The sequence below is a fragment of the Gossypium raimondii genome, chromosome 11 (assembly GCF_025698545.1).
Source record: "Gossypium raimondii isolate GPD5lz chromosome 11, ASM2569854v1, whole genome shotgun sequence".
NCBI lineage: Eukaryota > Viridiplantae > Streptophyta > Magnoliopsida > Malvales > Malvaceae > Gossypium > Gossypium raimondii.
This window is the reverse complement of record NC_068575.1, coordinates 59683783-59708189: the sequence shown is the minus strand read 5'-3', so window position 1 is coordinate 59708189 and position 24407 is coordinate 59683783. Positions and strand designations below refer to the sequence as shown.

The following is a 24407-nucleotide window of genomic DNA, read 5'->3' as shown; positions in this document are numbered from 1 at the left end:
AAAGCTTATCAAGTCTATTTTTATATGAAAGAAACGATGTAGGAAAAGGAATTCTGTATTTTGAGATATTTGAATTTTAGTGAGACAGGGTCAGAATGGTTTTTGAAGTCCCCTGTTCTGAGTTTAGAAAATCATTATAAATTGTACAGAAAGAATTATGGGTCATAATTTATATGTGTAGATTTCTTAGTGAGTCTATTTTCAAAAGAAAAAACGATAACCTTATATGTACTCTGTACAAAGAGATAATTGATTTTTAGTGCCGAGAGGTCAGATCTGTCGAGCTGTGAAACAGGGGATACTTTAATGAATAAACTGTACTAATTGGCCAAGTCAAAAATTCTGAAAATTTTATGGTAAGTAGTAATATGAGTCTAGTTTCAGGGAAAATTTACGGATTTAAATTTTGAGTTCTGTAACTCGAGTTATAATTAAATTAGTGAAAGTCACGCAGGTAGACAGTTTTGTTGTGAACAGTGAATTTAATTTTAAAAGTAATTTTTTTTATGCTCCGAATTGGTAAGTTAAATTGGATAACATCTCGTACTAGATTCCGGTGACGGTCTCGGGTAAGGGGTGTTACATAATGACCATTGATTATTTTAATTATTATATTAAATTAGACATTATTATAAGTGATAGTGGGAGAGATGATATATAACATTTCTATCTTCCTCCCATAACCGACTGTAGAAAATAAAATAAGGACAACAACTTATCTTCCATTGCAGATCAAATTCAAAGGTGATTAAAATTCTCATAGACTAACAAATCCATTTGTTAATTTTTGTAATCTTGAAGGTTAGTGTGAATTATCATTATTGAATAAAAAGCAATTGGAAGCTAGAACCATAAATGAGTAGTTGCTAAGTTTAGTTCATATGAGATTAAGTAGATGATGAAGTGGGTTGACTTGGGTAGATTGAATTGAATTAGAATTTATAACCATTATTGAATTCTTAGGACCAAATTGTAAGAAAAATAAACATCAAGATTTTGCAATAAAAATGATAATTTGAGGTCCCTAAAATTTATGAAATCAAATTTCAATTCGATCAAGAAAATTGAAAAATACATATGGAAATTTAGATCAATAGGGTTCAAAGGGTTATAAGGAGATCTTACATTTCATGACATTATCATCCATTTGAATGGTCATTTAAGTGTATGTATTGAAAGATGTTGGAGCAAGCAAAGGGAAGGATAAAGTCGTTAATTAAATCTTGAAAGAATCTTACTCGTTTTATGTTTTGAAAAGTTCTCATGGAATTTTATTATCCATCCTTGTTAGCTATGTATGCTTGTATGTATCATTGTGTTTAAAATGTCATTAACTATGAAATATGTTTAACGTTCAATGAATTTAATATATTTGGCAAGGAAACATTAACATATAAAGCTTAAGTTTGTGAATAAATGGAATGAATATTATTTGATTAGTGAAATGAAAATAATGTATATATGCAAACTTAGGTGTTTATTGAAATGGGGTCAAAAGAATAGTTAATGATTTTCTTATGTATTACGCGGGAGCTATGTATTTGGTATTAAGCTATGTCTTGTAAACTATGGACAATGGAATGAGACACGTAAATGTCAAAACTATTATATGTTGGAAATGGTAAATGTTAATGTAAACTTGGGAGAAAGATTAGGATATAGTTGGCATGTCAATAGGTTGTATACACATTTTTGTATGGGTTTTGGAAATGATATTGAGACTATGTTATGTCAAAGGATGATTCAACATTTGTTGTGGATTATCGGATATGTATTGTCTCTAAGGAGACCTTAGTGTGGTGGAGGGACGTATTTGAATATGTAAATGTATTTGTTCCTTGCGAGCTTTACACTTAAATGCCTTGTTGTGTAGTTCATGCTCCTTAGAACTATCTTTGTGTGGTGTAATTCACTTGCGTGCCCAAGTCTAAGTCTGTTTATACTAAGGTTATATTGGGCGAAACGTTAAAATTGAACATAAAATCGAGTAATGAAAAATGAATTTGATATGCTATATTATAAAATTTTGTAAATATAGTTATAGTGGTATAGATGAGTAGTTCATTGAAAGGAATTGACAAATATATGATCATACAAGAAACGATATGGTTCCATGATGCTTTTGTTTGAGGTTATGATATTTGACATATGAGTATACATGCTTACATATGCGTGCTTTGCCTTGTAATGTTATCTGCTTTGTTTTAGTTAGATTTGTGCTTAGTTCACTTGACATTTAATATGCTCACCTATGAACAAGGTAAGTGTAGTGAATTTTGTAACAGCCCGTTTTTTGATAAAATTAGAACAGTGGTTTCGGGGCCACAAATCTGATTCTGGAAGGAAATTTTATTTTAATATTATTTTATGATCAACAGTACGATAATAATGTCGTATGAAAATTTTGTAAAGAAATTTTACCGATTACATGTTTAATTTGATAAAGGACCAAATTGCACAAAGTGCAAAAGTTTATTTCTAATAGCTAAAGGGATTAAATAGCTATAGAATTCAAAATTTGAGGTCCTTATATGGAAAATAGACCATTAAAAATGCTTAGTGGTTAAGGATGATGATTCATCCATGGAAAATTAATTAAAGAAAATGATGAAATTAGAAAGTGAAATTTTAAAAGATGATAAATGATAAAAAAAATGAAAATATCATCATTTTGTTATCATCTTTCCCAAATAAAACATGTAAACCCTAGCTAAGAGAAAGTGAGCTCAAGCAAGCTATTTTGGCTTACTTGGGTAAGTATTCAAGTCCTGTTTTTAGTCATTTTCATGTTTTTGAGATCGTAATAGCTTAATTTAGCTATCTCGGGGATTAATTTGTAAATTTATCAAGGTACTAGGGTTTTTCCATGGATGAAAATAGATGAATTATGAAGTTTTATGGTAGAAAATGAAAGGTTTTTGATAGATAAACAACTTTTGTAAAGTGAAATTTGATGAAATTAAAGATTTAGGGACTAAATTGAAAAGATGTAAAATCCATGAAAAAATTCTTAATTTTATGAAATATATGGGCTGTAAATGTTATATGTAAAATTCGGCTAGGCTTGGAATAAGGATTAAATTGCATGAATTTTATTTTCCGAGCCTAGGGGTAAAATCATAATTAATTAAAAGTTTAGGGGAAAAACGATAATTTTTCCTAAGATGTGAATTGAATTGAAATGAACATAAATTGATGTTAAATTTATTCATGTAGATCCGGATAGACCAAATTTGGAGTTAGAACGAGGAAATGAGAAAGTGTCGGATTAGTAGATTTTACGTACACGAACATTTATCGAGGTAAGTTCGTGTAACTAAATTGTGTATATTTATATGCTTGAATTGAATGTTACGTGTGAATTGTATAAATGTCATATTTATGAAATTGAATACATATTTGATAATGCCCAATAAATGATAAGTCTCATTTGAATAATGAAATTTTATGGATACAGGATTTACCGTGTTGGTTGTGGTATTGCATATGTTGCAGACACGCCACAGCTCTTACGAGCTTCCTGTTATTGGCCCTCTCGAGCTTCTCGTTATATGGTTCCTGCGAGTATCTCGATCAGTAGTGATCCTGCATGTGTTGCACACATACAGCAGCTCTTTGTGAGCGTCCTGTTATATGATCGATAGTGATCCTGCATGTGTTGCGGACATATCGCAGCTCTTTATGAGTGTCTTGTTATATGGCTCTCCGGAGCTTTCTGATATGGTCGCCTAAACTTCCTGATATATGACTATCCGGAGCTCATGTTTAAAGGCTCTTCGTGAGCTTCTTGATTAAAAGTTCTTTGTGAACTTTCTGATTATGGCTCTTATGAGCTTCCCGTTATATAGCCCGGATAAGCTTCTTGATAGGCTTTTTGTGAGCTTCCCAATAGGCTCTTTATGAGCTTCCTGTTATATGGCTCGAGAGAGGATTTCCCGATTATGTGCTTTAAAGAGCACTCCTGAATATGAATTGACGGATTCTAATTTGTACACTTCAAGTGTACTTCCTGTGTATCCATCGAAGTTTTCAATGATTCAATAGGCAAAATCCTGACATGAAAATATATGAACATGGAATTTGTTTGATGAATATGTTCATCCATGGTTATAGATTTGTACACCTTGAGTGTACTACCCGTGTGACATTGATATTTCAAATGATTTAATGGCCAAAGTTTCGACATGAAATAATCTGAACTCGAGACGAATTATTATGAAAATGTACTTGAAATATAGGAATATGATTTGTATATATTATATGAATACATTATGTGGAAAGTATATGTACATGAAAATCTAATTATTGTTGAGCCCATATATGTTTCTTGATAGTTATATGTAATATATGACTAACAAGGGTGATGAGGATATGTGTTAGGGCTCGTGATCAAATTGATTGAATATGCCTTGCATGTTTATCTTGAATTTAAATGAGTGGTAAGTTAATTGCCATGCTATACGAACTTACTAAGCATTTCATGCTTACTTTATTTTATTTTCCCTTGTTCTATAGTAATTCGGAAGCTCGTTGGATTGGAAGCTTGGCAGAGATCACTCACACTATCCATCGGCCCATTTTGGTATATATGGTGAATCAATTATGGTTATAATGGCATGTATTGGTTATTTAGCCAATAATGACATATAAATGTTTTGAATGAAACCAGCCATCGGAATGGCTTGTGTTTGACATATTTTAGTATGTTTATAAGTGGATCTATCATGTTTGAAAAGTGAATGTGATCATACATATATATGTATTTGGTAACTAGGTAAGTATGAATGATAGATTAACATGATAATAAATTGTCATCTGAGGTACCTAAGGGTACATTGGTTGTTTGTGATAATATGTCATGTTTAAGACATGATTTTAACTTGTTTTGAATGCTTTGATATGGGTTCTGAATATGTAAATTGATGGTGTAGGTGGAAGACAAATTGGGTGAGAAATGTGGCTTAGAAAATAGATTATTTTCGTCCATACGGGCAGAGACATGGGCGTGTGTCTCAGTTGTGTGTGACACATAGCCTAGCACATGGGTGTGTGATTTGGTCGTGTGTCCCCTGCATCTTAAAAATTTCAAAACAGAATGCTTAGGTATTTTCACAAGGCCTGGCACACTGGCATGTGGCTTGGCCGTGACCCCTGCACTTACACACGACCTAGCGCACGGGTGTGTGACTTGGCCTTGTGACTAGGCCGTGTGACTTAAGTCAATAATCACCCTAATTTGGACACGACTTGAGACATGGGTGTGTCTCTTGACCGTGCGAGCCACACGGCCTGACCACACGGGCTGTGTTCCCTACACCTTGGAAAAATTTTGAGATTTTGCAAAAAATTCTCTGAGTACCCGGTTTAGTTCCGACTTATTTCTAATGCATGTTTTGGGTCTCGAGGGCTCATATAAGGGACAATATGATTAAATTTGATTAAATTCTGATATAAATGCTAAATGCTTACGAAATGTCTGTTATTTGACCCGTAAACTCCAATAATGCTCCGTAACCCTGTTCCGATAATGGATTCAGGTTGGGGGTGTTACAAATTCCATTTGAACTTACTAAGTATTATATACTTACGCACTGTTTTTTTTTTTTTTTTTGCGCATAGATCCTCAACTATTAGATTCTCAAAGCCTATTTGGAATGAATGTCACACTATCCATAAAGCGATAAAAGCATGCTTATTTTGTACCAGATGTTGTGGCATGTACGGGGTGTCTTTTGTATCTAATGGCCAAGCTCATGTATACAAGTGTTAAGCTTAAGCTTAATTTTGTTATGATGGAACTAGAAAATGTCTAACTCTTTATTATGTGTTGTTGATCAAATCACTCTGCTGTTATAACTATAAGCTTTAATATTCTCTTATGCTTAGGGTTTATATGATGTGGTATGAATTAGAAATGTGGTGATTAGTTAATTGAATGATTAGTTTCTTACTAGCAACGTTAACTAGTTTGGTAGGAAAGGTAAGTGCTTATCGAGCATGTCAGTGATTAGGCTGAATGTATGTGTTGAAATAGGTATATATATATGATGTTTTGAACATGGTTTTTGAGTGTTATTAGTTATAACTTTATTGATGCTTGGTAGCCTCATAAGAAACATTGCAAATCTTGAGCAAACTAAAGAATGCATGTTGTGACACTTGTACAGCCCAAACTTTGCCCAGCCCAAGCAAACACAAAAAACCCAAATACTGTAACACTCCTTACCCGTATTCAATACCGGAATAGGGTACGGGGCATTACCAAAACACATGCACTTGTAAACGTATTTAACCGAGTTATAAAATTTCATTTAAATTAAAACTTTCAAAATAATTAACATGCTTCTATAACTTTTCACAGTATATCCTCAAAATGTTATAATCATAATAATTAGGGCTTACGAGACCCGATACATACTCATGCAATTCAATGCTTCATTTCCATTTCCTTCAATTCGCAATTTCTCATGCTCACGATTTAGATCATATCACTAGCAATTTCCATTTAATTCACGTACAATTCAATGACCTCAAGTTCAACACTAATACGTATTTACCATTTAACTCAATGTTTATTGATTATACCATTCAATAACACATTTATGAAATTCTCAATTTTGCAATGAAAATATCATTTTAGCTTGAATAACAACATCGTCCTGATATAAATACACTACCACTTACTCATTTACTTTAATTCTTTTGGGCCCATTTGTCACTTACCATCCTTAATCAAATTAGGGAACGGTTACGGAAAATTGAGTACTTCACTTTCACTTTGCCATAGTATAACTATGGTCTTACATGATCACTTATCACCTGTCCCTGATCAGATAAGTGTAGCTAGGCTACCACTTATCACTTTGTCACTTGATCAGATAAGAGTAGCTAAGGCTACCACTTATCACTTTCTCACTTGATCAGATAAGAGTAGCTAAGGCTACCACTTATCACTTTCTCACTTGATCAGATAAGTATAGCACTTATCACTTTTTCACTTGATCAGATAAGTGTAGCTAAAGCTACCACTTATCACTTTGTCTCTTGATCAGATAAGTGTAGCACTTATCACTTTTTCACTTGATCAGATAAGTGTAGCTAATGCTACCACTTATCACTTTCTCACTTGATCAGATAAGTGTAGCTAAGGCTAACACTTATCACTTTATCACTTGATCAGAAGTACTCAAATCCGGCGTTCCGCTCAATTTGATCATTTATTCATATATCAGGCTTACCAACATGTGTTAACTCATAAACCATTCATGACATTATTTCATGCCACATCATATATTGAATATACCATACACACATACTATGAAACTTTATTTTCACACATGAGTTTAAACCATGACCAATAATGCACAAATATAAGTATAATTCATATTTCATCGTTTATCAATTAAAATCAAGCATATGACCAATTATACACAAATCATTCATATATTTCCCAATTTTCCTCCTCCTCCTCTCCATTCCACATCCTTAATGTGTATAACACACTTAAACAACATTAACCTTAATTTCAATATTCACTAACATGTACATTCAAAGCTGTTTATCCGAGTCAGAGTCACTAAATTATTTTTATCCGGAGCTACAGAGCTCCAAATTAAGATCCGTTAATTTTCCCTGAAACTAGACTCACATATCTTCATACCATAAAATTTTCAGAATTTTTTGGTTCATCCAAATAGTACAGTTTATTCTTTAAAGTTTCCCCTGTTTTGCTGTCTGACAGTTCCGACCACTCTTCACTAAAAATTAATTATCTCATTGTACAGAATTTGGATGATATTTTTGTTTGTTTCTTATAAAAATATACTCATTAAGGATTCTAACCATATAAATTATAACTCATAATCATTTTTGTACGATTTTTAATGATTTTCCAAAGCCAGAACAGGGGAACCCGAATTCATTCTGACCTTGTCTCACAAAATCTATTATATCTCATGATTTACAATTTCATTGCTCACACCATTTTTTTTATAAGAAACTAGACTCAATAAGCTTTAGTTTCATATTTTATTCATCCTCTAATTCAATCTATACAATTTTTGGTGATTTTTCAAAGTTACACTACTGCTGCTGTCCAAAACTGCTTTAGTGCAAAATGTTGATTTCCATTTTGCCCCAAATTTCACAGTTTATACAATTCGGTCCTTTCTCAATTAACCCCTCAATTAATCTAATTTTATAAATTACTACTTTACCTAGACATTATAAGTTATTTCACAACTATTGAAATTCAGAATTTCCACATATAACTCTATCTTCAAACTCTTTTACTATTAGGTCCCAAACATTCACTTTCTATTCAATTCTTTCAATAAAATCAGCATATGAACAATTTAAAGCTCTAACTTCATGATAAATCATCATATAATTCCAGCACATATTCATATCAACTTTTAACTTCTTTCATAAAATCAAAAACTAATGAATTTAACAAGTGGGCCTAGTTGTAAAAGTCATAAAAATACAAAAATTTCAAGAAATAGTCAAGAATTGAACTTACTTGTAATAAAAATATGAAGAACCAGCTTGAAGAAGCCCTTCCATGGTGTTTTAGCTGATAATAATTCAGAAAAAATGAAGAGAAATCTAGATAATTCCTCTTTGGTCCTAACTTTATTAAGCAAATTTTGCAATATTCCAATTTTGCCCTTAATTCTTCTCACTTTCTTGCTGATTTCATGCCTTTGCCGTCCAGCCCAAATAGACCTTGGGTCTATTTTCCTTTTAAGCCCTCTTCCTTTTATCATTTAAGCTATTTCATCATTTCCCAAAATTTTGCATTTGTTACAATTTAGTCCTTTTTGTTCAATTAATTATCGGAACTTTAAAATTTCTTAATGAAACTTTAATACTAACTTTTTAACACTCCATAAATATTTATAAAAATATTTATGGCTCAGTTTAAAATCCCCGAGGTCTTGATACCTCATTTCGATTCTAATTATTTTAATATTTATTTCTAGTGCACTATTCACTATTTCAAAAATTTTCCTAACTTCACATTTAACTTATACTTACTAAATTAATAATATTTTCTACCCATTTGTCGAATTTAGTGATCTCGAATCACCGTTCCGACACCTCTGAAAATTCAGGCCATTACATTTTTTTTTTCTTGTCGGATTTGTGGTCCCAAAAACCACTGTTCCGACTAGGCCTAAAATCGGGCTATTACAAATACAACCCAAACAGAAGCCCAACACCCCAGCCCAACAAACAAAGTCAAACTAGGGTTTCAAAAAAGCTGAAACCCTAGCCCTTCTGACGCCTGCCGCCGCACAGCCACCTGCCCCCTTCAGCATCGCCCCATTTACGCCATCAAATCACCTGCAAGAAGAAGATGAACACGCAAGCATCAAACAAAAACAAGAAAAACTGAAAATAAATCATGTATATCTCGACTATAAAAACCGAGATCTAATGCTTGTAAAACTCTCTTGTTTTATGAACATCAGAAAATAAAAAGGCATTTTAGAGGTGATCCTTTATTATTTTTTTAATATTCGTTTGATTTTTTTATTTTTATTTCGTCTTTCTTTCTTACTTTTTTTTCCTTTTGCATTTAAGTAATAAAAGAAAAAAAGAAAAGGGGAAGGGACCGGAGTTGTGTCGCGTCTTGGTCGTCGGAAGGTCTTTTTTTCAGTGACAAAACCCATCGTTGAGAGGGTTGTTAGTCCTTTTTATTGCGTTTTTGGGTGTTTTGAGGTCGGGCTTGAGTCTAAGGGGCTGAAAATAAAATAAAAAACAATTTTTTTACCTTCGTCGGCCACCGTGCGCGGCGACCGACATGGTGGCTAGCGGCCGGACCCCTAACCGGATTTCTGAAGGGAGGGGGATTTTTTGAGAGACATTTTCAATTTTGGGGGGGTGAAGGGCTGTAAATGAAATTTTTTAAAAAAATTGGGTTATATAAGTGCGCGAAACGGCGCCGTTTTGCGCCAGTGCACATCGACGTCGAAACGAGGTTTTGAGATTCGAAAAATCGTACCCTAACTTACGGGGTTTTGATTTTCTCGATAAATCCAAATACACGAATCATTACAAACAAAGTTTTTAAATGTTCTCGGGAATTAATAAAAGATCGTGTTCTAACTCACGAGACATGATCTTTTTTCTAAACCCTAGATAATCAAATATCTTTCACAATAAATAATTTTTTGGCATTTATTCTCGTATCGAGAATTCAAGACATTGTGTCATAACTTACAGGATGTAATTCTCTTTCTCGATTAACGTGAAATATGTAATTTTCTTAAAATTTTTAGCATTGCAACAAAGGATCATGTTTTGAATGTTTTTTAAATTTTCAATCTTCGACACTAATTAATCAACTAGGTATCAATTTTGGGGGTTACGATGGTGCTAATCATTTATTGTACGTAATCGACTCCCGAACCCGTTTTCTGATTTTCGTAGACCAAAATCGTTGTTTTGATAAAATCAAATTGTTTATTAAAACAACTATTTTTCGAGGTAGCCCGATCACACCTCATCAAAAAAGATGGGAGGATACTCCCATGTTTGTTTTTCATTTTTAAAAACCAAATCGACCCCGTTTTCACAAAAAAATGGTGTCAACAACACTATTCCTATTTTAATCATTTTTACGTTTTGGTTCTCATTTGTTATTGATGATTAACGAAAGCTATCGTAAGTTTAGTTAGAACCCAAATATAGTTCATCAAGTGCTTTTGGATGTTCTTTTAAACTCAGATATCTTAATGAATGTATTGAGTGGCCTGAATTGTTGAAATATTTCTTGTTAAATGTTGAATTGAGATCGAAGTTACTTCAACAACAAATGTGGTGTCTCGTGTTCGAATCTGACGATAGAGACTGATGTGGTTAATACACTATAAATGAAAAGCAGAAGAAATCCATAAATGCATTCTTTCAGGGGCATTAAAAAATCTAAAAAATAATTTCAAAATTTTAAAAATAAATAATTATACTTGTTGAATTTTTACTTTCCATTGATAGTATACTTGATAATAATCCTAATTAAATTATGCTGAAATGTCAAAGTTTAATTGAAAATATTCAATAACTTTAATAGTGTCATGTCGTGTGTAATTTTTTTTTATAGATTTTCACAATTTTTGTCATTCATGTGTTATTTTTGACACTTTCTCAATTGTTTTGGTACTATTTGTACTTAAGTTATTTTTAGTTTTGTTAATGGATTGAGTTATATATTAGAACCGAAGGCCAAATCGAAATTTAGAAGGATTTAGGTAAAAATTTTAGACTCGAAAAATAGGCCCGAGCAAAAAAATAGGTTCGTTTAAAATATGGCTTGGGCTTCAACATTCAAGGCCCAAATCCAACCCAACCGATTCGACCCGACCCATTTTTAAGTTTATAATACTTTATATTATGTAATTTTGAACACATTAAAAAAATCTTATACTAAATATATAATACTGTAATGTAAACATTAAAATAATGTTAAGATGACTATATAAAAATATTCAATAAATAAAAAAATATATAAAATTATTAAATATTAAAATAATATAATATAAATATTTAAAAAAAATGGCGCAGGCTTAAAACGGGCTTGGATTAGCCTTTTGCAAATATGAATGACTTTGAATAAATTTTTAGGCTCATATTTCATGCTCTACTTGAACAAACATAAAGTATGTTAGTATCATACTTAAGCCCGACTCAAACCTGGCCCATGAGCACCTCTGGTTATTTCTGGAGTAGATGAAGACTTGGTCAATAGGCCACAATTTGAGGTTCTCTCGTATTTTAATTATCGATAGTTGTGGTTTACATATTAAAAAAAGGCAATTGTTCGTCTTGTTAGTTCAATTCATCTCACTTTAATCTAAATTGTACTAGTTTCTAGTCCGTTTGAGTTGTAATAACTTATTTGTACTTCAATAATTTAATACGTTGGACATGTATTTATATTGTATTTTGATTGTATTTATACTTGAAAAAAAAAGGGCAAATGTTCATCATCTTGAATTAGTAACTTTATATTCTCCCAACCAAAAAAATTAAATTAATAAATTTGAAAACTATAATTATAAATTATATTTCCATGTTCTTTCTAAATATCTTTTTTCTTTTCATGTTGATCTGAATCGAAGAAAATGTTTACAAAAAGTTTAGGGGCAGATAAAACGAAAAGAAAGAGGATGTGAACTAAAAACCCAACAATCTAAAAGACCTATAGACACCCAAAAACACTAGGCATATCCATGAATGCTCCAACAAATAATAAAATAATGATCAAAATACAGATAATGGGATGTCATCAGATGGAAGCTTGATATGCTGTAGGCCGCCAATCACCTTTCTGAGCACTTAGTATTCCTTCTTGATCTTTGGAGAAAGTTAAATGAACTTCCCAGTGCAGTGATTTCAACAAGTTCTCAACTTCACCAATGGCATCTGATTCATCACGAACTATCAATTTTCCACCTGGTCTCACGATTCTATCAACCTCTGCCAACACTGGTTGAAGTTTGCACCTATGGACACCCAACGTGCAAGTCATTTAACAAACAAAAGAAGATTATGAATGGGGAGATCATGTTCTAATTTCTAATTCTACCTCTTTTCCAGCTTCGAGAAAAGGTGATCGGCATGCAGGAGATCATACGATCTCGGATATGTGCTAAACGACTCGCACCAATCGTGGTACATTCCGAAAAGACCGCGTTCGTAGATGATCGGAAGTGTATCCGGGGAATCAAGGTTCACCACATTCATCACCCAGACTTTAATGTCCTTCAAAGCTGCTGCAAACCTGCAGGCATCCAAGGTGAAAATATATGAGAGAACTTTGATATTTGTTAGTGGCAGAGTCAAAATTGAAAACAGAAGAGAAACGACCATTACCCTCCATAAACAGCTCTCATGTCCATCACATTTCTAACATTAGACCAACTGATTCCCAATCCACTCATATACAACTTGCTAACTACTCGAGTCCAGTGTTCATGGTCTTTTACAAAATCTTGAGGAGCCGGTTTCCCATAAATCCCCATCTGGGTTCGGTTCAACCAATAAGGAGCTTTCTGCAGCCGATTAGGCCAATGTGCAGGCCATCGTGTTCCTCTTTCAGCTGGATTTATCGGTACGCGATGCATGCATGCCCGCAGGGGTACATGCCTGAAATGAAACCAGCAATAATGAATCAATCGCCTTTATGGTGCATAAAACATGATAGAGTGCGTGAAGAAACATACCAGACAGCGTTTGCATCATCGTTTTCTTTACACATTGGTGGATTATGATCCGGCCTTTTGTCATAACATTCGTTTGTGATAGGTTTTCGATAGACGGCAGCACTAACGGAGTTCAATTTATCCCTTTTGATGGTCAAAAGATCCCAACACATGGCTTTTGTCAGGGACGACATAGCTGCAAAACAAACTTGACATGTCAGCCCCATGGAAACGCTTAAAACCATGTTTGAACTGAATTGATAGTATTGTGTTTGTGTTCTACCATTCCATATTTCAACATCCTCTGGAAGTTTCTGATAGACAGGGGTGGCTGACCAGATAAAATATCCTCCAGGTCTCAGTACACGGTTCAGTTCTAGCAGAAGCATACCATTTTCAGCATGCCACGGCACTCTACAACGTGCACAGTGAACCACATCAAAGACTCTACAAGGAAATGGTAGCCTCTGAGAACCCATCACAGCTGATATAGCAGGGATTCCTCTTTCGAGGGCGAATTGAACTTGAGCTTCATGCTCATCTTTGGGGGCAAAAGACATTGTTAAAACATCTCTATCGAAAAGATACCCTCCAAAGCTTGCAACTCCACATCCAACATCCAAGATCACTCTGGTGCGTTTACCCCATTTAAGGTTGGGTACTGACTGCAACCACAATTAAGCCAACATAATATTCTTTCTTGAAACATCATCATTGCAGATTCATAAGCAAATAACGGTTTAGTTGATGAGGCTTGTGGAACTTACCTGTTGGAGAAAGTCGATGTAGTGGAGAGCGCCATGGATGAATTGGGTACCCCCACCGGGGAAAGTCAAGAAGTCGCCGCTCACTTTAACCCAGTTTTGGTGCCCTTTAAACTCAGCCAGTTTCGTATGTGGTACATTATTGTACCATATCTGCCAGTTACAAAAATCGTTATCAATCCAACAGGTTTAAATTCAATTCAATTCAATTCAATCTTTACCTTCTCTCTGCTTTTGGGCCAGGAGATGGGCCGTTTGTATCCCTTTGGAAGAGGGACCAAACACGTTGGTCCTTCCTCAGGGCAATGCCTCTCCCGATGCTCGAAGTGCCTGGTACTGCGTAATTTCTTCAAAGCTTCCTCGTTATCCAAACAGGGTATGTAATCAGGGCCAGCAGTTACGTTGCACAAATGCCAAGTGTAACCATAGAGGCCCTCTTTGCCGCTCGATTCGTCCCTCCGTCTCTCCTTCTCGTTCTCTGATTGTGCCTTTTGCGACTTCCAGGCGTTCTTCGATTCGTTGGACTCTTTCGGAATGGTACTTCCTAACGTTTCCTCCGAGGTGGACTCATGCTGTTGTTGAGCTTCAATCTGGGTGTCTTTCTCCGCTGTTTCCTGGTTCGTCTTTGTCTTCAATAAACTCTGGAACGTATCAGTTTGGGTGGCGTTTAGAATCTCCGGTTTGTCCTTGGTTTCGTCATTGAATGTGGCGTTGTCGATCCCTTGCACCTGCGACTCTTGTTGGTCATGATTCTGTAGTTTGTTTCCCTTGGGTTCATCTTGCTCTAGTTGATCTTGATTTAGTTGTTTGGTCCCCTTCGATTCATCTTCCTCTAGTTGGTCTTGGTTCAGTTGTTTGGTTCCCTTGGGTTCATCCTCCTCTAGTTGGTCTTGGATTTTTGGTTTGTTTACCCTCGGTTCATCTTCCATTTCCGCCACATCATCCTTCTTTGATTTCCCGATCATCGTCGTCTCCAGCGGTCTCTCAATGCTTTCAGCGTGTTTCTTCTTCTTTTTGCCACGCCGTTCCTTGGGTTTCTCGTTTATTTGTTTCTTTTCCACAACCCGAATTTGATCTTGATCTTCCGACGGATCCTGATTGTTGATAGTTTCCTCTTGATGAACCTTGATGGGTTCTTCATTACTCATTTGCTTATTATCTTCAACTTCCTTGAGACCATTTTGCTTCGATTGTTGGTTTTGAGTCAACACACTTTCTTCGGATATCTGAGTTTCACTCATTTTTTGCTTCTCCTGTTCTTCTGCTGATTCTTTTCCTTGTAAACCATGTCGGGTTTCTTCAACAGCCGCACCTTCTTTCACTTTATCTAGATCATCGGACTCCGACACCTTATCATCGTCAGGCTTGACGGCCTCATCGGGAAGTTGGCCAGGGTTATCTTCGAACACCGCTTTATCTTTCTGATCTTCGTTAATTTTGGAGGGTTGTTCTTCATTGGAACCAGAAAATGCAATGTCACTGTTGGTGTCAGTGATGGTGCGAGTGGTGGTGGTGGTTTGAGGGGAGGAAACGGAGTTGGAAGTGAGCATCCAAACACCCAAAACACATAAGGTTACGAAGACCACAGTGGTTACAGTGGATGCATACGAAACAGAAGAGGAACGCTTAGCAACACGAGACTTTCCCCCGATCGCCATTATCGTTTTTTATGGAGTTTGAGAGGAAACGAAATGAAGTGAAAGTGATAGCATGGAGATTAAAAAAGACAATGGAGAAGATTAAAAGCTTTGTTTGTGGAATAGATGTAATAAGAGCGAAGAAACTTTCTAAGTTGGAATGTGTCTCAAAGATCCGAATGAGTTGGAGAAGGGGAATTCGTTGGGAAAAATCTTGTTCCTCATGGACCTTCCGTTAACATCAACAAAACCCAAATCCAATATGGCAAAAGATTTAAAAAACAAGTCTCACAGAGCCCAGGGAACAAAGAAAAGGACAATCGTTGGCCCAGCAATACACACAAATGAAATTCTTTTATTAATTAATTCAATACAAGGAAACCAAAATAACATGACAAACAGGAATACAAACTTTATTCATATAATTATCACTTGATGATTTTAAGCGTTAATTTTCCTGCAATTCTGTCTGATCTCACCCCTATACCCTGTCAACGGTGAAATATTCCCCATCTTAATCATGGACTTAGCGAATTGCTGAAAGAAGAGTTCCTGGTTATAAGCATATGTCTTCACTAACTCCCTTGATTCACCATTCTTTGTGAACAAAACTTGGTCAGAGTTCAACAGTCCCTTGTTAGCCAATAAGTTCTTGAAGTAGCTGTTGTCGAACTTTATGGGGCTAACAAAATCTAAGAAAAACAGGTTCTGGTCGCCGCCTGATCTTGGACAGTTCCTGCGCAGCTGAGAAGCATAGGATTGGTCAAGTGTGTTGTCTGGTTGTCCATTGCCTGATTGGTTGTATAGTCTCTGCCTGAAACTGGTGCATCGGGAATTTCCTATTGTGTGGCTCCCTGCATGATATATATATGGACAACTTGGTCATATATTTTCAGAGTATTGCCTTTCTTGGTTATTTGCAGAATGTGAAAGAACTATATAGCTTACCAGAAAGTGCAACAAGATCAACAATGTCTAGGCCTTGTAGCTTAAACTTGGTGAGAATTGTTTGGAATGTGTTGTTTGGAGCAGGAATGTTGTTGTTAGAGCCACTCAAGCTTGCACCTCTGGCATCCCTTCTTCCAAGAGGGACTTCCCAGCTAGGCCCACCTGTCTGCAAATCCAAAAAAACATGTTACCACGGGGTCAATTTCAATGACAAGACAAGACTATAACCAAAACGACATACGAGAACGGTAGAATCTCTAGCAGCCAAAGCCATAATATCAGCACATGACACTGTATGAGGACACTCTTTCTCCATTACAGCTTTGATCTCATCTATCACTTCGAATCCTCTAGCTGAGTTCCTGTTTGGATTCGACCTCTTTTCGCTGATAATGCTCCCGCTGCTGTCTAACAAAATCGATGCATCACAGCCCTGGAAACAATGAATTGTTAAACTTTGCTGCTATATAACCATATATAATAATATAATCCTTCAAAGAAAAACTTGGAAAAGATTGAATATATCCATATTAGACACACTAGTCTTGTATTCGACACTGACAGTCGAGTAGTAAACACTTTGCCATTGGTTTGGCGAGGATGAAGTTACCTTAACAAAGCAGTCGTGGAAGTGTAGCCTAAGCAATGAAGCAGCCATACGAGGTTCCCCTGCAACAGCTTTGGCAACAACGTTTCTCACAATCTCTTGAGCTTTGGGACATGAATGATCGTAAAACTGAGGGTAAAGGTATCCTCCTCCAACTGTCTTGGAAGACAAACAATGGGGGGCAAGGCCAAGGGCTAGAAGAGTAATAACTATGATATAATGAACCATAGTGTTTACCTTTTTTACTTTCTAGACAAAAAGATGTATAGTTGAAGTGGAAACAGCTGAAATATGAAGAGAACACGTTGTTATGATGAGAGCTTTCAAAGAGGGGAATGGGTATTTATAAGGGAGACTTTGATTGAAATGACAATCAAATGAAAGAGATGACATAATATTAGGTAACTAGCTTTGCATCAATCAAAAGCAGGAAAAAGATGCAGAAAGGTTGGAGTTGGTACTAAAATGCCCACATTTGCTTGCCCAGGATAATTATCTAAGATTGTGCTTTTAGTAATAATTGTGTTTAACATAATTACTCAAGTTAATTACAATAAATAAATTAAAAATAATGTTTCTATAATATGTCACGTTGCCAAATTTATTTAAATCTGGGTCTCTACTCTAGCCATGATTTCTTTTTATACATAATACTAAGAGCTCATATCAAAATATTTACAGAAAAGTTGAGCATATCTGTGTATGCATAAATCCAAACAGTCATTCGATCAACAACTCGTGGAATAAAATAGGACCTGGTCAATACCTAAAATGGTCTAAAGTTGATTGAGACACGGTCCTAGCCATACCGTAAAGTTTTAAGAAGGGAGCAGGTAAGCCTGCTCCGTTGACAAAAACCAATATATGAATGCTAACTGGAAATTGTCAATTTCATAAGCTTTACATTAAAAATGTTTATGGAGGTATGTACCATCATCAAACATTAAAATTTCCTGTTCATCTATTATCCATGTACTTGAAAAATGTATGCCAACATGGTGGTTTTTTGAAAAGTTATATCTTCATACATTAACAAAACGCTGCGTACAATCATTGATAGTGTTTTTGTAGGTTTGTATAATCCTTTGCTTCAAAGCAACGATTATGTCCATTGAGTTCTTTTTGTAGAAATTCTTTTACACAAACTTTCACTTGAACAACCAAATTATAAAGAATGTGTGCAAGTAAAACGACTGTCGATTCAAATTTTATGTTATATTTCGATTTGAATATAAATATAAATTTTAACTTAAAAAGAATAACTATTTTTAACTGCAATATTTATCATCTAAACTCGATAATGCAGAGAAGAGATACTAATACGTATAAGCAAAACATTGGAAACACAAGAAAGCAAACCAAAATGATTTCTTCAAAGCTACCTAGAAAGAGGTAAGAATGCTTGGATGGATCTAATAAATTTTTTAACCCAAAATAAATAAAAGTTTGGTTTGTGAAATAATTATTTGTGTGTGCAAATTTTTTATGGGATAACATCCCAACCTTATAATTGGACTTAAAGATTCATAAATGTCGTTTTTAAAAAAAAATTTTGTATTGACAGAAAAATGCTACAAACTGGAAACGTTTTTTACCACATCAACACTAAAAATGGCATCACCAATATTTTTTCTTATCTACTGGTACCACCTATTAATGTAGAATAAAACTTACAAAACAAGTCCTTATATAGACCCAAAGTCTCATTTCCCTTATTTTCTTAAGCGATGTGGGATATGGGATATGGGATATGGATATATATAAACTCATAATCTATTTGCAGCTTATTTCCTGGACAATGTAGGATTGCGTATGAAGACGCATTTTCATAAAATCGGCCTATTCCTGTAATTTTTTCAAAATCGGCCTATACATGTAATTTTTTTAAAAAAATTCGACATTTATGAGTATTTAAGTCTTACGGTTGTTTCTTGTAATAATTAAACTTGAGTTTTGATATTGATAATACAATTCAGTCTTGCCACCACATTCAACACTTATTTAAAATTAGAGTAGATATTTAAATATTTAAACAAGAAATATTAAATAAAAATAATTAAAGTAGGATTGAAGCAAAATAGATTAAAGACATGTTTGAGAGATCTACACATTAAAAATATTTAAACTTTTGACTTGAAATTAAATAAAATGGGTGTGAAGGAAATTTCCAACTTAGTTCGTCGGAATCTGACCAAACTAATCTAAAGCTGAATAAAAGAATATCTCATATATTTAAAAATAAAAAGGAAGAAGCTTTTGGGTTTTATAATATAAAGTTTGTTTTAGGGTGGCATCTTCTTTACCCTTATAGCCTTTAACAAAAGAGAATAATAAAAGGAAGAAGCATATCCTATTCCTATGTTATTATTTTCAAACCAATTTTTTTAATATATATTGTTATGATTGCTTGTATATGTGGCAATTAGGAAAACTTCCTCTATAATTTGCATGAGAAAAGAATTAGCTCAATTGAATCTTTTAAAATAAATTATTTTTCTTAATTTTATATTTTAATTTTTTAAAAATGTTTATAATTTTAAATTATTTGGTGATATGATTTATAAGATAAAATAGGGATACATTGATTATAATGTATCATCAATAAACTACCACATCGAAAGAATAGATTTAACGGTCAACATCAGTCAAATGATTTATTTGACTAATTTTATCAATTGAAGGGTTCGATTAAGTCCAAAAAGTTTGAAGAGGCTCCTTTTTTGTTTAAAAATGCTTCGGGATTTTTATACCATTAAACCTTAATTGTAATTCAATTTAGTTAAAACTTGTTAATGGGAAGTTAGACTCCCTCTTGGATAAGTGTGTCATCCATTGAGAGTCGACGGATTCCCAATAAATCGATATTGGACCTGGAGTTTTTGTGTTTGGTTCCATCCTAGGTTTATCTTCAACCTCTGCTGAGGGTCTCAAGAAGTTCACAAGGGAGCGGCTCCATCCGCCTGCTCTCAGTGGAATTTGAATTTGTGACCTTAAAACTATACAAACAATTGAATATATTAAGTAATTTTCAACGTCACCTTCTTCTACCCTATGAGACCAGAAAAACTATCACAAACATCATTCATGTCAAGAAGTCCTTTCTCAAATACCATTAAATAGAAACGAGATTCACATTGCTGATACTATATATAGGCGCAGAGGTCGTCCCTTCTGCCTGTCAAAAATATTTTGTTCCAACTGTTGTTTTAGCGCTATATAGGAGAAGGGATTGAGTGACACAAGACTTGAACCTGGCATATGATGCCAACAAACAATAAATCTGTCATTGTAGCTGTAGTTTTATCGGCAACTAGCTTAATAATCTCAAAAAGCAGCAATTTTGGTTCATATAAATTAACTCATGTGTCCACTTCTAGGTGCCTCAAATTCTAATATTTGCAACTTTTTCTTTATTTTCAGACTGAATTAATTTCTAAAATTATCAACTTTATTAGTTAAATGTTCTTCTGTCTGCTAATCTGTGAATTAATTTCGGGTAACAATTGGATATGCTGTCGGCTCATCAACAGAGTGAGAAGATATCCGGGCTAAAAATAATAGCATTTACAGGTTAACACGAGCCAATCAAAACTAAAAATCTCAATGCGAAGTTCCATGGCATGCAGAAGTTTCAATGGTGTTCTTCTAGGTTAAATAATAATACTGGTTGCGAAACAAACATTATAACAAAGTAACAGAACCCAGCATAGCTTAAAACAATGTCATCTAAGCATTTGCAGATGCAGCCTCTGGGTGGTAATGAAGCATCTCAGCCCACATCATCTCCCTAATCATCTCTTCTCTCATGTTCTCGTCTATGTCGAGATCAATCGGGACTTGGGCAGGTGGATTGCACCTCGGATCATATAGCCCTGACATGTATGGGTGTAGGAGAGCTTCTGTGACGGTAATTCTCTTAGATGGGTCAAAAACAAGCATACTTTGCAACAAATCTATGGCTAATGGATCGGCTTGAGGATATAAATGGGAAAGATGGGTGCCCCTAGAATAAGGAAGTGACTTGATATACCTTCGGGCTTTGGGATTATCGATAAACTGAAGATCAGCCTCTTGCTGGCTTCCAAGGACATCGATTATTAGCTTAAGCTGGCTGAGGCACTCTGTTCCAGGAAAGATTGGTTTCCGACCAAGAATCTCTGCAAAGATGCATCCTACCGACCAAACATCAATGGATGTCCCATAATTGTCACAGTATAGTAGGAGCTCAGGTGCACGGTACCAACGGGTGACAACATACTCTGTCATGAATTGTTCATTACCTCTGCTGGTTCGGGCAAGCCCAAAATCACATATCTTTAGGTCACAGTTAGCATTGACAAGGAGGTTCCCAGGCTTCAAGTCTCGGTGAAGGATATTTTCCGAGTGAAGGTACTTCAGCCCTCGTAGTAACTAAAATATGCACTAAAGGTTAGTCACAAGCAGACAATACTTATATGAGACATGAACGACAGGGAATGAAAAAAAGACTAAATTTACACATAATATTTGACACGAGATCGCAATTAGGTTCATTGTAGCATATGCAAACGTCGAAGCACATAATTTTTTAAGTTTACATTATTATTACCTTTGCCTGGTATAGGAACCAATCTACAAGTATTTAATGAAGTAATTATGATGGCTACTAGGAAAAAAAAAAACTGACAAGAGAAGATACGTAAACTATTATTTACCACCTTGCAAAGAAAGCAAACCAAACAAATCGAAAATGTATGAGAATCCAACGAAAGGGAAGAGGAAGGGAAGCATAACAAATCAAATTTGAAAGAACCCTTGCCGAATCAAATGAACACAGCATACTATTCATACCTTTATGATTACAAACAACTACCAAATAACTCTCCTTCAATAAATATGCAACTGTATTCCTTGAACTGTTGATCTATTATCATCATCTTGTACCATAATCAATTTACTAATAAGTTTCCAGAAGTACAACACAAGTTGTATTTAGCCTAATAACTCAATGCCCCATAGTTCTGCCAAACTAAATTCAATTTGGGACCAGATCAGCATGGAACTCATAGAAGTCCCAAACCCAAAAAGGCATACAATTTAGCATCAAAGGACGGCTATTAATGCTAACTAGACACTATACATTGTGAACTGCGAAGGCCTTGCAAAATGTGGAAATCAAACAACAAGATCATAACAAGTCCAATGACTTCTAGCTTTGTTACTTGAACTCAATAGTTAATATGCATTACCAAAAGTACCATCTAGACTTGGTTAATATCATTTCTGATCATCCAGGACATAAAAATTTACCTGTTAAATCTAATAATGCAGAAAAATATTTCAACATTTTAACATTAGAAAAGCAATAATCATAAGCAAATCATAATAAGAGTTGAGAAGAAAAGGGTTACTTTCCAAGTACCTGAAAAATAAAATATTTGCAATGATCCTTAGAAAGTGGCTGAGAAGATTTGATAATCTGATGCAAATCCGTGTCCATAAGCTCATAAACCAAATAAACATCCTTAAAACTGGTTCTGTGAGTTGGCATCATGACATCCTTCAAAGCGATCACATTGTCATGTCGAATGTGTCTGAGAAGTTTCAACTCCCTCAAAGTTCTCAACGCATCAACACGATTGTCGAATACATTGTTGATCTTCTTTATAGCCACTTTTTCGTTGGTTTCCTTGTTGATGGATGAGCAAACGACCCCGTATGCTCCTCTCCCTATTGGCTTGATTGGAACGTACTTTGTGTCAATCTCGAAAAGGGTCTGCCACATTGAATAGTAGTGCTTCCCTCTTGGCTTCACCCCATTTGGTGGCTCTACAAGCATCGCCATTCCTCTCTGAAATTCCCAAGAACAAAGGATCACCAAATTTAAAAAAAAAACAACAACCTTAAATTTAACCCAGAGAAAATAAAAAGAAAAAAAGGGTTTGGAATCAATCTTACATGTTGCTTCTACTTTTTTTGATTTGATCTGTTTCTTCGCTTTTTTTCCTAAAAAAATAATAGAAAAAAAAAACAACTCTTTCTGCTGCCCTTTCCTTCAATCTATCAGTAAACTCCAAATTCACTAGCTTTCAAATAATTCCTGTAAAATTTAAAATTTCCACCTTCATTTCTTCCATAAAAAAGACCCAACTTTTTTCTTACCCTTTTCTTCAACCTCTAAACCAATTCCAAAACAAAAGTTGGGACTTTAAGCAAAACTCTAATCCAAAACAAAGAGAAATGGCCTACTCTGATTCCGAATTACTGATCAGACCAAAGAGACAAAAGAGAGAGAAGAGAAGATAGGATGTAAAGATAAGGGCAGGGACGTGATGCCCACACGGCATTTCCCTTTAGGCAAAAACGACATCTACATACTGTTTTAGACCTCGGGGGTTTCAGCTTTTACGAAATATCAAATCTTTTCTCCCCATATATATAAAAAAAAAAAAACAATCTTAAACATGGAAAAATATCTTCTTTTTTCAGATAATTTGCAGCTTGGCTTGGCTTACTGGAAGGCTTTGCCACGCACAAACTTTGAACCCTCTTCGTCTCTCAACTTTCCCCAAAATTGGGGAAATAACAAACTTCTCATACTTTTTTTTTTTTTTGAAGTATATTGAGACCATTCTTTTGTAGACTTATGTGTCACCTATTACTTTTGTTGAAAAAAGAAGAAAAAATAACATATAGATTGTAAATATCTGATCTTTTTTCTCTGTTTTTATTTTTTTATCCAACTTTTTTAGTTATTTTCTTTGAAACTATGTTTTTCCTTTTGGACGAACTTTGGAACCATGTTGTTATGTTCGAAAAAGTATATTGATATATGACTGTTAGCCATAACCACTCTTTTAATTTCTTTTCCAACTTGATTTTCCACAAGTTGTTCTTCTACTTGGTACTAGTTTAATTAATTTTAAATATGATATTAATTTAAAAGAGTAAATTATTGAGGAGATTTTAATTGCATGGGAAGAAATTTGATAGACTTAATATTTTGCAGTAATAATTTTGATTGTTTTGGAGCCAATAGCATTTCAGCTTCCCATCCCAATGGCTAAAGTTGGGCTTTTCATTGATAGAAAGGTGGAACAGATTCTTCTTCTTTTCAACACTTTCTACCCTTTGCCTTTGCTTTTCCTTTAATCCTCAATTCCATGATTAAGTCAATATGAATTTAAAAAGTCGAAAGATATTCAAAATTTATATTATTTATGGAAAAATATGTAAATATCTTTTAAAAAGTTGAAAGTACCTC

At 34.5% G+C, this 24407-nt stretch overlaps 3 protein-coding genes across 4 annotated transcripts; all 3 read right to left on the bottom strand.

Moving 5' to 3' along the window:
* Positions 1-12085: 12085 nt before the first annotated feature.
* On the bottom strand, positions 12086-15820 carry LOC105802184 (probable methyltransferase PMT27). 2 transcript variants are annotated; one of them, XM_012633672.2, is made up of 7 exons: positions 14194-15820; positions 13976-14125; positions 13492-13873; positions 13230-13404; positions 12880-13152; positions 12593-12787; positions 12086-12509 (listed from the first exon to the last, which is right to left on the bottom strand). In XM_012633672.2, the coding sequence occupies exons 1-7, from the start codon at positions 15628-15630 to the stop codon at positions 12293-12295; spliced, it is 2829 nt and encodes a 942-aa protein (XP_012489126.1). In that variant the 5' UTR covers positions 15631-15820; the 3' UTR covers positions 12086-12292. The 2 variants fall into 2 exon arrangements, with proteins under 2 accessions (XP_012489126.1, XP_052478984.1); XM_052623024.1 differs by having other exon boundaries at positions 13230-13873.
* Positions 15821-15944: 124 nt separating this feature from the next.
* Positions 15945-17489, bottom strand: LOC105802185 (peroxidase 72). The gene is made up of 4 exons (XM_012633673.2): positions 17168-17489; positions 16799-16990; positions 16558-16723; positions 15945-16463 (listed from the first exon to the last, which is right to left on the bottom strand). The coding sequence occupies exons 1-4, from the start codon at positions 17390-17392 to the stop codon at positions 16051-16053; spliced, it is 996 nt and encodes a 331-aa protein (XP_012489127.1). The 5' UTR covers positions 17393-17489; the 3' UTR covers positions 15945-16050.
* A 3215-nt stretch (positions 17490-20704) lies between these two features.
* LOC105802187 (mitogen-activated protein kinase 7) lies at positions 20705-23766 on the bottom strand. The gene is made up of 3 exons (XM_012633677.2): positions 23102-23766; positions 22566-22994; positions 20705-21574 (listed from the first exon to the last, which is right to left on the bottom strand). The coding sequence occupies exons 2-3, from the start codon at positions 22986-22988 to the stop codon at positions 20891-20893; spliced, it is 1107 nt and encodes a 368-aa protein (XP_012489131.1). The 5' UTR covers positions 22989-22994; positions 23102-23766; the 3' UTR covers positions 20705-20890.
* Between the last annotated feature and the right edge of the window lie 641 nt (positions 23767-24407).

Excerpts from the sequence above, each read along its gene's own strand:
- LOC105802187 (XM_012633677.2), bottom strand. The coding sequence starts at position 22,988 with ATGGCGATGCTTGTAGAGCCACCAAATGGGGTGAAGCCAAGAGGGAAG. Across the intron at positions 21,575-22,565 it reads GCAAATATTTTATTTTTCAG|TTACTACGAGGGCTGAAGTA; the intron begins GTACTTGGAAAG and ends TGCATATTTTAG.
- LOC105802184 (XM_052623024.1), bottom strand. The coding sequence starts at position 15,630 with ATGGCGATCGGGGGAAAGTCTCGTGTTGCTAAGCGTTCCTCTTCTGTT. Across the intron at positions 13,874-13,975 it reads ACATCGACTTTCTCCAACAG|TCAGTACCCAACCTTAAATG; the intron begins GTAAGTTCCACA and ends TTGTGGTTGCAG. Across the intron at positions 13,153-13,229 it reads GATGATGCAAACGCTGTCTG|GCATGTACCCCTGCGGGCAT; the intron begins GTATGTTTCTTC and ends GTTTCATTTCAG.
- LOC105802185 (XM_012633673.2), bottom strand. The coding sequence starts at position 17,392 with ATGGTTCATTATATCATAGTTATTACTCTTCTAGCCCTTGGCCTTGCC. Across the intron at positions 16,724-16,798 it reads CTAGAGATTCTACCGTTCTC|ACAGGTGGGCCTAGCTGGGA; the intron begins GTATGTCGTTTT and ends TTGGATTTGCAG. Across the intron at positions 16,464-16,557 it reads TGATCTTGTTGCACTTTCTG|GGAGCCACACAATAGGAAAT; the intron begins GTAAGCTATATA and ends TATATCATGCAG.